This window comes from Solanum pennellii, chromosome 11 (assembly GCF_001406875.1).
Source record: "Solanum pennellii chromosome 11, SPENNV200".
Lineage (NCBI taxonomy): Eukaryota > Viridiplantae > Streptophyta > Magnoliopsida > Solanales > Solanaceae > Solanum > Solanum pennellii.
In genome coordinates this window covers 1,871,197-1,887,024 of record NC_028647.1, presented here as the reverse complement: position 1 = coordinate 1,887,024, position 15,828 = coordinate 1,871,197, and the positions used below count along the sequence as shown (strand labels likewise).

The following is a 15,828-nucleotide window of genomic DNA, read 5'->3' as shown; positions in this document are numbered from 1 at the left end:
ATATATATATATATATATATATATATATATATATATTTGTCTAGATAGATATAATTGTGACATGGGTGAAGTCAATCAAAGTGTTGATCATTTATGGTAGAAAGGATATGACTTACTTTATTCGAAATTTTGTTATTCGATTAAATTCAATTTCGTATAATATAGATATATAAATAAGAAAATATTATTATCAAGAGTTATTTTATTTTTGAAATTCAAATATAAAAACGAGAGGATTTTATTCATTCGATCACATTCTTCCTAGTAATAAAATTGACTAATTAGTTGAGACGAGAACTTGCTTGAACGGTTCAAAATGTAAGAATTAAATTATAAGTATTTGTAAACATTTATATTTTCTTTTTAAAAATCTCAAAAGTATGTGAAATATCAGTGTCTAAATCAAATGGGGTTGTTGTGGAGAAAAACATCATAATTAAAATGCAGAAAATGGAACAACTTGTAAATTAAAAATATTCCTTTTTTTTTGTTGTTGTTGTAAAAGTAGTTAAGAGTTGTAATTAAATGACATAAGCGATGATAAGAACATATATCTTTTTCATATGATAAAAAAATTAATTAATGTGAAAAAAGTGACAGTACATATATCCACTATGACCAAATGAAAATATATACATGTAATTTAAATTTTATAAATTCCGAATTTTATAATAGTAATATTAGATGTAGGTGCTTGAATGTTTGAATTTAATTTTCATATGCATTTAATAAACTTCAATTATTATCGACTTTTAGCTTCATATATAAGCGTGAGCTATTGTATTATTATTTGAAAAGAGTCAAATTATATATTTTCATCTGAAATTAAATTTACACTATATAAATTAATTTATTTATTATTTATGTCAATATTTATTATATATTAAATTTAATTACCTTTTTTATATGTTTATAATTTTCTTTTTGTATATTTTTAATATATAATAATAATTCTGACTCTGTCATCTAATATTATCGACTAGCTGACCTTTCTATTCTCAACCTTGACAATTTACCAAGATAAAAGAAAGAGAATGAAGGACAATTTGATCCAAGTTGATTATTCTTTTATAATTGTAATGATAATGTCTCAAATGGGAAAATATCTATAAAAAAAGAAAAAGAGAGAGTGACATAAAGTGCAAATAATTGTCAATTTAAATAAATTACCTAATTAAATTATGTAATGATTTACATTTGTTACTTTTTTCTTAGTCCCCTAAATATCTTGTCTATCTAAATTTGGTGTAGTTTAATATTTTGTTTTAATTTTCTTTATTAGTATCATTATATTGATGTTACATACTAGCTCTTTTTTTACTTATTATATTCTTAATTAATTATTAGAAAAAAGATAGAATTTTTAAAAATTTTTAATTTTTAATTCATCGACTTCATGATTAATAGAAGTAAAATTATAAATATACTATATCAATAATTATTTTCTTAAATATGTGTGTAATTCAAAAGTGGACAGTTAATGTCAAAATTTTGGTATAAAAATAATATTAATTTGAGGATATCTCTAATAAAATATAAAATAAATTTAACTTAATTTTAATTAATATTTATACTATACAAATATAAATTTTTCTTTAAAAGGATTTAAATTAAAACCAAATAAATCAAGGGGGAGAAAAAGATATCATAAAAAATCATGGCCAATATATTATTAGAAAATAAGTCCCATTCAGCTAGGAAATGTTTGCTCATAAAACGCGTTTAAAGCGCGATTTATGAGAGGACTGAACGATTTATTCGTTACGTGACATAATATATGTAAAATTTTACGTAAAATATAAAATTATTTACGTAAATGAATGTGTCTCTATATGTTCAATTTTATACAAATCTAACTCACTACTTTTGCAAAAATGCAAAAATTGGAGGATATAGATATCAGTTGAAGCTAATTTAAAGGGCACATTGACGTATTATATATATATAATATATATATATATATATATATATATATTATATATATATAATACTTTCACATAATACAACAATCTCTTCACATCGATACATGTAGGACTCCACATATAACATAAAATTATCATGAACACACGTGAAAACGAATGCATCTTTAGTTAAAACTCTATACAAGTTTGAGCAGGGGCGGAGCTATGTATAAGGGAGGGGGTGCCACGGCACCCACTGAACTCGGTTGAAACTTCGTATGTATATGTGTACAGTGGCGAAGCCACCATATGTATAGGGGGTTCATCTTAACCCCCATCGTCGGAGAATTATATTATTTTTATATAGTAAAAATAATTTTTCGGATATATATAGTAGATATCGAACCCCCTTCGACTATTTCGTATGACTATTTTGAACCCCTTTATCGAAATGTATATATATAATATATATACGACATATATTAAATTTGCCACCCTCTGTAACAAGTACATGCATGATTCCAGCAGTAAGAGGTCAAGTTTTCGACCTCATTATTGCAGGCTAGAATGAACACCACGAAGACATCGTAACTCCGCCACTAATCAAATCACTTTTAAAATAATTAACTTTTTACAATTATACTAACGAGGAGTCATGAAAATTAGTAAATACATGCTATAAAAAATTAATTTCTCTAATAATATTAATTTATTTATTGTGATAATGCAATTTTTTTAATGAAGAGAGGAAAGAAAATGGAAATAATGGGGTCTCCATTTTTATTTCGTTTTTTGTTTTTAAAATCCAATGGGCCTATGGACTCTTATATATTTGGTCCCATCCCATGTATAAGAAATGACAAAAATCTAACTTTTAAATGATTTTAGTGAGTACCACTAACTTTGGGACACTTATGATTGCACCATTGAATTATTAAAATAGTTTTAACTTTAAGAAAATTGCAAGATATACTTTTTTTTTTCTTCTAGTTAATGCAAAAGGTGTAGATAATTTTTTATTTTAATTTTAATTGACACTCTAATTGGGTAATGGACCCTCCCACTAATCATATTGCTTAATATTTTAATTCTTTGGTGAAGAGATAATCACCATGATTATTAATCTAAATAACCTCCCATATCATTTTTAGATTAAAAAGTGCCTATTAATATATATAATTAGTGTATACTTTATATAGTAAAAGATGGTTTGTATATAGGCTCATTATTCTCTTTTCTTTAGGCCCATAATTGTGTTATATATGGTCCATCTTTATATTCATTTGTTTTGGGCCTGAAATATAGTCTCCAAATTCCTCTGTGAATATGTAATCTTTTAGGAAAATTTACGAAAATTCCACTAGTTTAAGAGTTAATTACTTAGATACGCTTTAATTTATAATATTATGGATCTTATCAGATTTTGTTGCGAAATGTGCGTAATTTGTTCTAGATACACTGTATCTCTTCACATCTTGCTCACGACTCTCTCATGTATTTGGTATCCCAGATACATGGGAATCATACCAGATTCATACATATATCTAGTGCATTTGTATGTATCTGGATACATGACTATCTCCCTCTCTATATTCTTACTAGCCTTCCTCCTCATCTCGCTCTCGTATCTCCTTAATTTAGTGTATATTGTAACAATTTTTTTTAATTTTAATGTATTTGACTACAAAATACACATATCTTTCTCGATATATGATAGAAAACTCTTAATTAGTGATACTCTTAATAAGATAGTTTTCTTTCGTCTTGTGTATGGTTGTAAGGAAATTCGTATACCACAAATTTAAAAAAAGCACGTTAATTTATTAAATATATGATTAAGTCCAACGTAATTTTTAAAATTAATTTGCATGATTTCCAAAAAATAGTCATGTAATATAAACACGTGGTAATTCATTGCTACTTTCCTTCCAAATATATATTGTCATGTTTAAATTCTTGAGAATTAATTTTTGAGTAATATTTAAAATTAAATCATTTTAGATCATTTCAAAATTTCAAAAAATACAACTACAAGTTGCACTTTTTCTCATATCACTTTAGTGAAAAAATTCATCATGTCTTTCAAATGCTTTCGAATTGTATTTATCAAACTGATAAATTTTCATCCAAAATTTAAATTTGATACTCAAAATAATTAAAACCAAGGGGGTATTACTTTCCGGTAACGAAACAAATATAATAATTGTTTATCAAAAAAATTCAAATTTGGTAATTAACAAAGATTTAGAAGATTAGTAGTCAAATTTGGTAATTAACAAAAAGTTGGAGGATTAGACTTAATTAACACTTGTATAATACTTCCAACTATCCGAATACTAGATGGATTAGGCTTAATTAACATAATATTAGATAGATTAGCCTTAATCAACATACTATATAAACTCCACAATATTCAATTAAATTCTATTACACATACCAAAAAAAAAAAACCCTAACTACAAATCAAATGGCATTATCAAAATCTAATCATAGTTTAGGTTTTCGATTTCATCCTAACGATAAAGAGTTGATTAACCATCTAAAAAGATACACGTTCGATGGAATTCTTCCACGTCCCAATATTATCAAACAAAAGGACGTATTTGGAGACTTAGAGCCATGGCAAATTATCGATGGAGAAAAAACATGTTATTTTATTACGCGATTAAAGAAATTCAAGAATTCGAACAAGAAATTCTCAAGGACAGTTGGGAGTGGGACTTGGAGTGGCAAAGCCCCTACTGTTCCAATTAGAGATAAAGCAAATAGAAATATTATAATTGGATATAAGAGAAGTTTGAGGTATAAAAGTGATATTGAAAAAGATCAAAGTAAAAAATGGCTTTTGAAGGAATATATTTTGCCAGATGAGTTTATTAAGAAAAGTAGCAACAAGGATATTTTCGTCATTTGCAAAATTAAAGAGAAGAAAAAAGAAGAAGACGAAAATAATAATGATGACGATGATGATAATGATGTTAAGGATAAAGATGTTGATGGATTAGTGGATTATCTATTTGAAGGTAATTATGATCAAGTAATTAGCAATGATAATGACAATCAATTAGAGGGTAATTATGAAGCAAGTACAAGTACATTGAACAATAATGGAGAATTAGGTATTTAATGGAAATAATCCATATGATAATTCAAGTATTGAGGCTGTATTGGATATGATTGAATTATTATGTTTATTAGCATGCAAAAAAGTTTTTTTTTTTTTTGTTACATTAGGTTATAAACTTATATATAGCTTGAATATGAATAATTTTCTTTTAGAAAAATATGAATTTGCGGTTGAGGACAAATTGTTGCATGAGTAGTTTTCTTTAAATATTAATACAATTTCTTCTTATATTATATATCTTGATCATCCTTATTTTGGTAATATTATTACTACGTGAAGTTAAACGCTATAAACAATGCGCTAAGAATAAAAAAAAGTTAACCCTAAATCAATAATATTTTTGTGCACGTATATAAATATTTAAGGCCTCTTATTATAATTTGATATGAGACTACTAATTTTATTGAGACGTTGTTGATATATATCTATGATTTTTCTTCATTTTATTTAAAAAAAACACAATTCTTGAGTTCTTCTACAAATTTTTGTCTACCTCAACAATACACTTGAACTAATAAAAGTGTCAATAATTATTGATGAGCCTAATTTAAAAATAAAAATAAAATGTCATTGAACATAGTGCAAAAATGGAAAAAAAATAATTAAAAGTAGAATATGTCTCTCTAAAATCCTAAACACAATTATGAAGAGATATTAATTAGCTTGATCTTTTTGTTTATTAATTGCATACAACATGTATTAGTTATATATGAGGCAAAAGAACTCCAATTAGACTTCATGCAATTTAACAAAACTTAATCTCGAGCTTATATACATATTTTAAGTACAATTACATTATTGTAAGCATAAATACAAAAATCCAATTACATGATTTTGAGGATGCAATTATTAATTTTTTTTTATGTCAAACAAAAATTATAGAAACAAATGCAAATAATGGAAACTAAAATGCAATAAACTAAATCATTAACTTTTGTTGTGTACACAATAACACAAGTCAACCCAAAGAGAGTTCTTCAAATAAAAAAAAAAAATTATAACATATACACACCATCAACAACTTAAATTAAAGAATCTCTATACTGTCGGTATAATTTATTAACACTTGATAACGGTCTGTCTACTTTATTTTCACGTAACTAGTTTTACTTATTAGAACCAGATGCCTTTGTGCTGCCTTGCCCTTGGCCACCACTACCACCACCACCACTGCCACCAGATATAACCTCTGGGGTTTTGACTTTAAATTTTTCAAGTTTCAATCGAGATGGATCAATATCAATTCCTCTACTCTTGTTTAAAGAGTTATCACTTGGGCTCCTTTTGAATGAATTATTCTTGAATTTCTTTTCTTGATCCTTATGGTTTGAAAACACTACTCCAATTTTCTCAAAAATAGGAACAAAATCCTCATGATGAAATGGAAATATTTTCTTGAAGAATTCTCCTCTTTTCATGTAGACATCTCTAAAGAAATCTAGTAGTATAATCAATCTTGGATCAACTTTTTTTCCTGATTTCCATCTTATCATCATTGGATTTTCTTGAATATTTTCAACATTTTCAACAACATCAAGAATTGATTTTTCCTTGAGATCTTCCATTAACATATAGTTAATAAATTTGTTTGTACAAGCTAAACTTAGAGAAAGAAGAATTAATTAAATAAAAATGATAAAAGAGTTGAAATGAATATAAATGTATGAGAGGACTCTATGATTGGAAACTTGGAATTAATAAAATATGGTAGTTGAGGCTTAGGATTAAGTTTGGAATGTTTCATGGTATTGTTTTGTTTGGAATGTTTCATATATATAAAGTTCGTAATAGGTGGTTTGAATTAAATTTGAACAGATTAATTTATTAATATAGTATGCTTTAACACGCTTAAAATTTGTTTAGATTAAAATAAATTAGATAACACTAGATGAATCGAATAACGATGATTGATGACTCATATATAGCTGGCGTTTATAATTAGTTTGATCAAATTATTTTAATTTTTGTTTGTTGTTGTAAATTTACCTCAAGGTCAACTATACATATTACAAAGTTAGACATGTCACAATCATGATGTCCTATGATGAGGAAATGGAACATTAATTTTTGAACCGGTAAAAAAAAATTGGTCAAATACATGGTCATTTGATAAGATTGTTGAGGTGGATGTGCGGTATACAAAGACTAATACGATTAAGAATGAAGATATTTAACATAAGATTGGAGTGACGTTTGTGGTAGATAAGATAGAGAAAACGAAATTGAGATTGTTTGAACATGTAAAAAGGAGATGGACAAACACCCTAATTGGGAGATGCGAGAGATAGAAGTAGCTAGGCCCAAAAAGTATTTAGAAGAGGTGATTGGACATGGTATGACACAAATTTATATTATCGAGGATATGACCTTAAATAGAAAGACGTGAATAACACGCATGATAGAATGTTAATAGGTCGTGGAGTGTGAATCTGAGAGTTTAAATCTTGTTGGTATTTTGTTATTGTACTAGCTTATTATTATAGTTTTTTTTTACTGTAATATCTATATATCACGCTCAGTTGTTTATTGTGTTTTAATCACCACTAGTCACATTCTCGTAGAATTTGCATTGCCCCTTGTTAGTTTTTAAGTTTTTTTCAATGAGATTTCGGAAACAATCTCTCTATCAATCTACAGGTTTATCAAAAAAAAATGGAAAAGGGGAACTAATTCATAGTATTAATTTTTTAATAATTTCATACATATTCCTTTTTAAATATTTTATGACCTTAGTATAAAATATATTCATCTAAATTACTTTTTATCTTTCTTTAAACATCTCATGTAATTATCACGAAATTATTGAAATCATTAAGGATATATTTAATTTTGAACAAGCTAAGTAATATTATTTGAAACGTGCTTGCCACGGATAATTACATTAATAATTATTTTAATAGTTGTGTGACACCTATTTTGAGATTAATAATTATTTTAAACTTATATAACTTTCTTCATTTATTAATTTATTATGACTAAGATAAGATTTGATTTGATTAGCATAGAATATAATGATTAGCACATTTTCAGATGCATTATGATTGTACACTTGTCCCAAATGGAATAATTGAATATCTTTGTGCTTAACGTCAAAAATTAAAATGACTTTTAATTTTTTTTTCTTACGTTTTCCTAAATTTCCACTCACATTTTTTTTATTTCTCATATTTTTACACTAAAGAATAAAGGAAAAAATGAAACAAGGGATAACAAATTCAAATAATAATAATAATAATTAAAAAAGTTAAAAAATAATACATTCGTAAAACATATCAGATATACAAGTAACGTTGCTAGAAGGATCATCTATAGCCCTACATAATTTTTTAAAATTTACTTAGGGGTCTAGCCAAAATTAATTATTGGAACCACTTGGTCTAGCCACTATAACAACATGAGGAGTCTTGATCTTAAATTTTTCATTTCTCATTTCATCTCCAACACTTAAACTTCTCTTCATAATATTTTGAGTTTTCAACTTCTTTTTGTTCTTTCTTATTATACCAACCTTCAATTTCTTCAACACCTCCATTGATTCTTCATAATCAATTTTCTTCAATAATTGATCTCTTCTTTTCATATACACTTCCCTTAATGATTCCAAGAGTTCCATTATCATGGGATCAAGATGTCCTCGATCTTCGTTTTTATTATTGTCATGATCAAAATCATTCCGAGCACTATTACTAGTACTTGTCTTAGATGACATATTTCTTGTTTCTATGGTATCATACAAGTCATGAGTGAACATTTTTAAAAAATATATGGAGTTTTATGCTATGTTTGATTAATTTAGTTTGGTTGCTCCTACGTACTTATATATATAGAGAGAGAGGTTGAAATTAAATAAAGATTTCTTCTTTATAAACGTGTAGTTAAACTTGACAAGCAAATGAATTAACATGACTAGTCAAATTTGACCTAGTCATATTGAATTAATCTTGTTTGATATTTGATTCCAACATTGAATTGTCACAATCAATTCTATTAACCCCAAGGTTTGTAGTGGGAGCTAGGTAGGATCCCTCCATCGTTAATAAGAGGTTTTTAATAAATGATAATAGTCTTACACGTTATGAATTCAGAGTAGCTATCCCTCCATCGTTAATAAGAGATTTTTAAATAAATGATGATAGTCTTTCACGTTATGAATTCAAATTAGCTATCCCTCCATCGTTAATAAGAGGTTTTTAAATAAATGATAATAGTCTTACACGTTATGAATTCAGATTAGTCGGGAGTTCTTTGTTTCCAATAAAGCTAACTGTCCTTGAGAGGAAATTTTAGATACTATAATTCGTCTTGCATTCCTTATGATAAAAGATTTAGCTGCAATTGAGTGAATATAATTACATCCAGATTCACTAAAACCTTTAATGACGTAAATATAAAGTGTTGATCATAAATATCATATTTATTATCGCCACCAAATTCTTTATTTGTTGTAGTAATTGAGAAGTCAAAACTCTTAGCAAATGTCATTGGAAAACAAAAGAATGAAATGTGGCGCAAGTGATGAGGTTGCTCCTCCCTTAACCAGAATTCTCGGATTTGAGCATTGGGTATTAAGAAATCCTTGGCAGGGAGTGCTACCCCGAATAGAGGCCCCACCCTGCACAAATCTGGACTAGTCGGACTCCAATACGGATACCATCCGGGTGGGAAACCAAAAAAAAAAAAAAGAATGAAAACTATATGTTATAGCACCTGCCAATAAATTTCATATGTTTCTGCCATTTTACAACACACCTAGTATACAACAACAGCTTCAAAAACCAAAAGGTATATTGCTGATGTTTCTCTGTAAAACCTAACTAGGCTGGGATTAAGATAATTAAAGAAGTAAATGATACACAAACTAGAGATTAATATAACCTATGTAAGCACTTCTCAAAACATGTGAGCTATATGAAGATTTTCTTTACCAAGAACTGTACTGTGAACAATATCAACCTCTATACATATTTGGTCTGATATGAGGATCATTACGTAAGGCGAATGAAGGAGGTATACCTGCCTCATTCGTAGGAATGTTTCTCGGGAATACTTCAGTTGAGGGTAGTCTTGGCACCACCTCGGGGCTCAAGGTTGAGAAGGAAAATGAGGGAGGTGGATCTGTCTCATTTGTAGGAAAATTTCTTGAAACTTTTTCGGTTGAGGGTAGTCTTGGCACCACCTCTTGGCTCAAGGTTGAGAAGGAAAATGAGGGAGGTAGATCTGTCTCATTCGCAGGAAAATTTCTCGAGAACACTTCATTTGGGGGTAGTTTTGGCACCATGTCTGGGAACTTGGGATAGGAAGGGTATGTAAATTTACTAGAGAAGGGAAGACGTGAACTCGAGTTAGGATTAAACCTCACTGAAGATGGTTGGCCTGCATCAAAGTTAGTTTCAGATATGGGCCTGTATGAAGGAGCTGAAGAAGAGACCTCTGGAAAAGCTCTTTGGAAAGGATAAGTAACCCTATTACTTTGTGTAACATATTTTGATTGAGACTCCACGTAAGGGGTTGAAGATGGTTGGCCTGCCTCAAAGTTAGTTTCAGATATAGGCCTGTATGAAGGAGCTGAAGAAGAGACCTCTGGGAAAGCTCGTTGGAAAGGATAAGTGACCCTATTACTTTGTGTAACATACTTTGATCGAGACTCCACATAAGGGGTTAAAGAGATTTCGTAGGTGGAAGGTTCAGGAGAATGGTTTAGTGAACTGAATCGCGAGGGCGTTCCTGGGTAATTGGCGGTTGGTAGTGAGCTGTTGATCTGTTTAGTCAGTGAAAGTTTGGCTTGTTCAAGTTTCCCGAAGACAGAATCGACACCATTTGAAGTGTTATGAGACACCAAGGCAAGTTCATAACCTGTTTGAAGAGCTTGTCCTGCTTGCAAACTGCTACTGCGGGGGTGCATGGGGGAACGAGTCACAGGAAAAGACTGCTGGTGCCTAAAAGCAGATGTCTGACCAAGATTTTCTAAATAATTCCCAGTAGACATTGGACGTGCAAGCTCTGATGCTGAGGAATCTGATCCAACAGTTCTGCTGCCTTTTTTATCTTCCAAGCAGCTCATATCGACATGTGGGGTAGACGGAGAGTTGTCTATATTTCCATTCTGCTCGGTATGGGAAACATCTGCTGCTCCACACTGGTTTACATGATTCTGCATACTTGTTCTTCCAGCTAAGCATGGTTCCTGAGATGCCTTCAAGTCATCTCTTTCTTCAGTCACGTCCGAGTAATTTTCACGGTCACACGAATCCTGAGTAGTTCACAAAAGACGAATGAGATGAGACTAGTTGTGATACACCAAACATACATATGCATTATTTTCACCAGAAAATGATCTGCAGAAGGTCAACACCAGAATAAAGCAAAAACTAACATATCAAGAAACTCACTAGGCATAAAGAGTTAAAGAAGACATCAAAAGTCAATATATATTAACTGAAAAGAATAACCAGCATCACTGTATCGAGACCATAACAAACTTTAGTTTCTCCCGTAAAATGGTCAATATTCATCAAATTCAGGACTTAGTGTTTGCTTAGAACCAAAATTACCTTTAATGCTGTTTGTATTAAAAATGTACCTTAGATGCCCATGTCTACATATAATAAGACCTATAAAGGTTTTGAAATTATTACTACAACTGCTGGCCTCTAGAAGTCATGAAAAACCAACACCATCGTTCGCATACTGCTTCTATTAAATGCTGCTTGCTCATTTGTTTTAAGCAGCATCCACATATGAGAATTTAAGCCGCGTAGATGGAATCAAGTGAACCACACCATCATGTCTCTGTTTGTCCATTACTACATTTAACATGGATAAATGACAACAACAAATATATCACTAGCCCAATGCAAATTATAATCCTAGAAATTGCTAAAATTAGTAATATAAAGTACGAAAAACTTGGGTGAGTACATTTAGATATCACATTAAACTAAGATCCAATTGGAGATAAAATATAATCACATTTAATACTAGCCATAACATAGAACAACTAATCCAGATTGTTTATCGTTCTAGATGACATACACTAGAAGAACGGGTTACGGAGTATAGCAGACAGAAATCTTCAGAAAAGGAAGAGCTCCATCATATATCTCTGTGACTGTGTGCGCGTGTGTGCACCGTTATGTGAGTGTGTGTGTATATAGTAATATACCAACATTCTTAACAGCAAAAGGAGAAATAACTCACCTAGTTACTTGGAACAATCAATACATGAATTATGTAAAATGAGTAAGAGATGAATCAATAAATATACCGGTGTACAGCTATTACTCTCTCTGTACTTCTCTTCCCATTCTCTCTGGGCTTTTTCCTCAGCTTCATATTGCCCTATCGGTTGCACTTGCTGATGTAAAGCTCTTTGGCTGTCTTCATCTCTCTTATCTGCTTCCCTTCCATTTCCTGGCACATCTAGTGCAGGAACGTGCACTTGATCATTCACATCATTAATGCCAGCTCCAGCCGTCAAAGAATGAGGCTCATTGTTAGCAGAACTTGAAAGAGGCTCAGAGGCACATCCAGCAGAACTATTTCGTAACTTATCAATAGCTGATCTGGTCACACAAAAGGAATAATGTCCAAAATGAGAAATGGTTAAGTAAATGTTGTATGTGTGTTGGTCATATATAGGCATATTTATATGCATTTACATCAATTAAAGTAAAAGTAAATGATGAATGTGTCATGTTAAGGATGTTGTAGCAAAGAATCTATGGAAGTATCAACCGAACTGTTTAAGATCAAATGAAGTGTAGTTCTAAATGAAGCAACCTGGTATCCCTGCGCCTTATCCGTCGGCATGAATTACCAACCCGTTTTGGAGAAGAAATGTCAGTGGATGAAAAGTTACTATATCTCCTCCTATTAGAATCAGTGTATTTCCTCCTGTCCAAAGAATGAGAAGATTTGCCACTTTTCCATGACAAACTTCTGGCAGTTGATGAAGAAGAAACAGTCCCCGAACTTGACATTGTGTCCACGTCATCTTCTTTCTCTTTCGCACTTGACGAAATGTCCCCTCCTGTTTTATTTCCAGCATCTTTTTGATCAGATAAGATTGTTTCCTTATCAGAGCCTGAACTGAATTCCTCCAAAACATCATCTATTGCATGGTCCTCTAATATAGACAGAACAGCTGTAGTGGCCTTCTCAGCTCTCTTTCTTTGTAGAGATACAACCTTTAACTGCTCTTCGAGCTCCGAGACCTGTAACAGATGGATGCAGTTTGTTGAAAGTGTTTTTCCTTATCGAAGGGCAGGCAATTTCAGAATTGGAATGGAAACAATTAAAAATGGAAAGAAGACTAAGCTAGGAGCGGATTGAGTTGGGAACGATGACTCAATTTGTTGTGTTATATGCATGTCTACTTATAAAGAATTAAACAATAGGACTAACCCTTTGTGCCAGTTCATCAGCTCTCTGCTTTGCTGTTCTTGATGCAGATCTTTCAGCCAATAATCTCCCCCGGAGAAATTCAATTGTTGTTTTAGAATCTTCAACGCCATCGATTTTGCTGGTCAAAGATGAAGGTTTGTTAAAAGATAAATGAAAGTAACATCTGACTCCGCGGAGGTTAAAAGGACACAATACCATCCTACCATATAGTGAAGAAAAACTCAAAGATTTCGAAAACTTAATGATTAATGATTTTCAAAGGAAGCCCCTTTAGTCATTAATTTATAGAGTTAAGAATATGCAATTTTCTTAAGTATGCAGATACTCTTCAAGTCTCTTATTTCTTCCGTCCCGTAATCTTCATCCTTTCCCACAACAGAACTTCTAAAGCTCTTTTAACGCCCTGAAATGGACCCACGACTTACTCCGAAAGATCGTTTTAGCTGCCAAATTTTCTACTTCCTACTATGCATGACAAATGCAGAGATACTTCATAAAACCATTACCCCTGCTCGACCCCAGCCGCCCAACTGTGCATTTAAAGCTAATCATTCATTATGGACACTGAAGGAACAGACTGTAAACTGGTATCACACTTCAATCATTCACAAACATTCAAGACATATATCATAACGAATATACAATTTTTTCTCTATTAAGCTTCGATTAGTAAATTCAAAGAGGTTATTTAGTTTATTACAATCAGCTAACCAACCAACAAAACTACTCGATACAAAAAAAGATCCCCTTGTAGTACTAGAGTAACAAATCTTCTTATAGTTGATTGACAATCTTCCTATAGCTAATTCTTTCTTCCTCCTTATGATACACACTCCACCATCAAACGCAACGGACTCCACATTCACTGTTTTCTTTGCACTGACCCAAAAAAGTTACAAAAGAAACACAAAAGCAAAATTAACAGTCACCAAAATCCAATATCCAAGGGTGAAGCTAGAGGGGAGGAAGTAAGGGAGTTCATCACCTCAAAACCTCCTCAACACCAGCAAATCACATTATATATACAACATCAAATCCCATTCTACTCATTTTTATTTTCTCATCATCAAAGTAAAGACACAACTAGCTAGCATTTGGCCATAGATTTTACGACTACCCATAAAACTTGATTCTTCAAATATTTCCAAGTTTAGATTTTTAGGCTTCCCATTCACAAAATTTTAACTTTTTTCTCCTTCCATATAAAATGCATGTCCTCACACAACCTCAAATTCCAAAAATCACAACTTTACACTCAAATTTTAAAGTTTCGAGTTTCAACTTCAAAATCTATGACCAAACACGAACTAATAATGGATTTTTCTGTATTATACAAAAACAATTATACTAATAACCAATTAAAAGCTAAATCCCAGATAAGAAATTCACACACACACACACACATATATATATATATACATACAAAAAAAATGACTACCTCTGATCTTGCTCTTCTTTCCCAAAACTAGTCATTCTTGTAAACAGTAGCTCAAAAGCTCAGCTCCTGCAACAAATGAACAAATTTTTTTTAATATATATATAAAAAAAAAATTCAAGATATTGTCAAAAGAATAGTTAAAAAGACCCAAGTCACAGAACCAATCAAGATTCTCTCCAGAAGAACTGAAAAACAGCAAAAATGGTATTAATTTAACATTTTCTGACTAATTCTTTAACACCCAAAAGAGAGAAAATCAAAAATATTGACCTTGAAATTTTGAGCTGACTTCACTTGGAGAAAAAAAAATGCCTTTTAAAGACCAAAAGGGGGAATTTATTAGGTGTGGACTCATTTTTCAGTGTTTATTGGTGTGTGTTTCAGTGCAGGGGTAGTTTTGGAACAAAAAATATGTTTTGTTTTTTTTGTTGTTGAAAAAATTGTTTATTGGGAATTGAAAAATAATATTTTAGTTACTTTTTTAAAAACAATATTTAATCTTCACGAGTTGATAGTAAAGTCTGTATACATTTTGCGATGGTGTTTGATTTAGCTTAAAAATTGATTAACTTTTAATCAGTTTTTGACTCGTATTGTTTGACAAATATGAAAAGTAACTAAAAATAAGTTAGAATCGTTTGACAAGATAAAAAAATAACTTAAAATCAACATTTTTCCTTTTATTATATTTTTCGGTAATTTAATATTTTATTACTTAATTAATACAATTTTCTATCGAGCAATTTTAAACATTTTTTTATTGAATGTCATTTCATACGTAGGATTCAAATTAAAAAATTGAGATAACTAATAAAAAAATAATTATCACTCTATCATTTAATATTACAATTTTTTTTTGTCTAGTGTATGTAACGAATTTGCTATATTTATTTTATGGTCAGTTGACCTTGACCATATTAAAACCTCAAAGTTTGTTGGTGGATTAGAATTGAATGAGA

At 30.4% G+C, this 15,828-nt stretch overlaps 3 protein-coding genes across 4 annotated transcripts; 1 reads left to right on the top strand and 2 right to left on the bottom strand.

Annotated features, from left to right (window-relative positions):
- Positions 1-4,368: 4,368 nt before the first annotated feature.
- LOC114074885 (NAC domain-containing protein 83-like) lies at positions 4,369-5,028 on the top strand. Its single transcript, XM_027912974.1, has one exon. It carries the CDS (start codon positions 4,369-4,371, stop codon positions 5,026-5,028), a length of 660 nt encoding a protein of 219 aa, XP_027768775.1.
- Positions 5,029-6,134: 1,106 nt separating this feature from the next.
- LOC107003558 lies at positions 6,135-6,593 on the bottom strand. The gene has a single exon (XM_015201894.1). It carries the CDS (start codon positions 6,591-6,593, stop codon positions 6,135-6,137), a length of 459 nt encoding a protein of 152 aa, XP_015057380.1.
- A 3,114-nt stretch (positions 6,594-9,707) lies between these two features.
- LOC107003001 lies at positions 9,708-15,198 on the bottom strand. 2 transcript variants are annotated; one of them, XM_015201227.2, is made up of 7 exons: positions 15,140-15,167; positions 15,031-15,054; positions 14,870-14,935; positions 13,432-13,549; positions 12,808-13,241; positions 12,293-12,590; positions 9,708-11,278 (listed from the first exon to the last, which is right to left on the bottom strand). In XM_015201227.2, the coding sequence occupies exons 3-7, from the start codon at positions 14,902-14,904 to the stop codon at positions 9,977-9,979; spliced, it is 2,187 nt and encodes a 728-aa protein (XP_015056713.1). In that variant the 5' UTR covers positions 14,905-14,935; positions 15,031-15,054; positions 15,140-15,167; the 3' UTR covers positions 9,708-9,976. The 2 variants fall into 2 exon arrangements, with proteins under 2 accessions (XP_015056713.1, XP_015056712.1); XM_015201226.2 differs by lacking the exon at positions 15,031-15,054 and having other exon boundaries at positions 15,140-15,198.
- Positions 15,199-15,828: the final 630 nt, after the last annotated feature.